Raw genomic sequence first — 1,898 nt, 5'->3', positions numbered from 1 at the left:
ATTTGAATGTGTATTTTCATCCCGGCCCGGGACGATAGACTTGATTTCATTACATCATCGCGAATGACGTCATTACGTTAGGGCGTAAAAGAACCGTTTTTGAACCGGTTCATTGAAACGCACTGTCCGAAAGAACCGGTTCGCGGAAAAGAACCAGACTTCCCATCACTACTGTGAATGATGCGAGCGGCGTTATGTTGTCATGGAAAAGAGGGCAGGGAGCAGCAGCTCATTTGCATTTAAAGAGACAGGCACGAAAAACAGTGTTTCTGCTTCCACTCAAAATAGGCATTTTCAAAATGTTATAATAAATGATCTGTGGAGTATGTTGAGCTGGAACTTCACAGACACATTCTGGGGACACCAGAGACTTATATTATATATTGTAAAAAGGGGCATAATATGTCAGTCTTTTTAATCTGGCTAGCTAAAAAGCCTTTATTGTTCACATATAATGTTATAAGTGGCGTGTGTCGAATTCAAATGGACAAACCGTTGGTTATCACTTCAATAAAGCGGCAAAAGCGGCAAGCTGCACAGTTTAATCAAGTAGCGCCTTTCATTGGCTTTTGGTGTTTGTTTCCCATGAGCTCCAGTAAAGGCGTGGTGATTAATAGATAACAACACTAGTGTAAACGAGTACAAATACATTTATATCGCTCATACTTTTTGGAGAATAATAGCACAGACACTGGAAAGGAAGAATCTTTCTAGTGTGCATGTGTTGAGCACCTGTCGAGGGCTAACGTATGCATAAAAAAAACAAAGTATACTTTGGGCTTAATAACAGCGCTAAATGTGGGGGCGTGGTGGGTTTCGGCAATCGGTCCACCTGGAAAAGTTCGGATGCTCCCGATCGCCAGTCAATCAAGGTCTACTTTTCCTTTCCACCACAGCTAATCACAGGTCCCCTCCATTCTTTGGGCCCTGGGGCTTCAGCCCAGACTAGCCCTTATGTTAATCCGGCCCTGCAAGTATGGTGTCCTATACTCTGAATTTTTGCTCTGCATTTATCCCATCCAAGTGCACACACACGCAAATCAAAGTTTTGTATTTGTGGGCCTACCTGTGTCTGTTACAGCAAATATGTGTGCGAGGATTGAAGGTTTGTCCTCCACAGCAGTGCTCACCAAGACGGGGACGAGCAGACATTTGGCAAATAGTGTTTGGTGGAGTATATATAACACCTCCAACACACTCTGACTGCTCAGGCACATTGAGATGAAGGATTCCATTACAGCACAGCACATTGTCATCTGACAGAGTGTAAACATCTTTGCCACAGCACTGAAGGACACAGGTAAACATAGTAGGTCAATGTATGCAGAGTTTTTGAATACTGTATACTGCAATTTCTCAAAATACTTCATAAGCACATTTTACTGAAAATCATAGTGTTCAGAGAAATCTCCAATTTATTGGAATTTCTATTCCTGCAGAGCAAATCTTTAGGTCAAAAAGCAATACCTTAGTAAGTGCTGATGCCTTCTTATGCAGATTCCCTGAGCAACAGATTTCTTTCTGGGGATTGTAAGGTTCAGACCCACACTTCAATTCTAGAACAGAATTAATAAGAGTGTGAAATGTTTACTATAATAACCATACTAATCACCATCATTTCCAATAATGACGAGAACGATTTAAGTTGGACACCTGAAAAATGTCAGGTTAGGCATGTATGAACTGAAAAGACTATCAAAGGATACGGAAACTAACCAGATCACTACCCAATCAAAAGAGAGAAATTTTAGTATACAATGAGGATGCCAAGTGCTTTACCTGAGACTTTGGGGAGTGTGCTTGAAATTTCCAGTCACACATAAAAACAAAGAAACAGAAAATTATATTATTATTATCTCCAAATTATCATTAAATAGACCTCCACTGTAAGGGTATGT

The 1,898-nt window shown here is 40.6% G+C and overlaps 1 protein-coding gene across 1 annotated transcript in view; it reads right to left on the bottom strand.

Annotated features, from left to right (window-relative positions):
- The window catches only part of LOC107696856 (uncharacterized), a 30,595-nt gene that overhangs the window by 7,477 nt on the left and 21,220 nt on the right, over nt 1–1,898 (bottom strand). Inside the window, exons 10-12 of the mRNA XM_016497390.1 lie at nt 1,780–1,799; nt 1,468–1,556; nt 1,067–1,287 (exon numbers count right to left, since the gene is read on the bottom strand). Of these exons, the coding sequence (XP_016352876.1) occupies nt 1,067–1,287; nt 1,468–1,556; nt 1,780–1,799 (330 nt within the window). The remainder of the gene's footprint in view (nt 1–1,066; nt 1,288–1,467; nt 1,557–1,779; nt 1,800–1,898) is intronic.

The sequence above is a fragment of the Sinocyclocheilus anshuiensis genome, unplaced genomic scaffold (assembly GCF_001515605.1).
Source record: "Sinocyclocheilus anshuiensis isolate Anshui unplaced genomic scaffold, SAMN03320099.WGS_v1.1 scaffold1436, whole genome shotgun sequence".
NCBI classification, from domain to species: domain Eukaryota; kingdom Metazoa; phylum Chordata; class Actinopteri; order Cypriniformes; family Cyprinidae; genus Sinocyclocheilus; species Sinocyclocheilus anshuiensis.
This window is presented reverse-complemented; position numbering and strand designations above follow the sequence as displayed.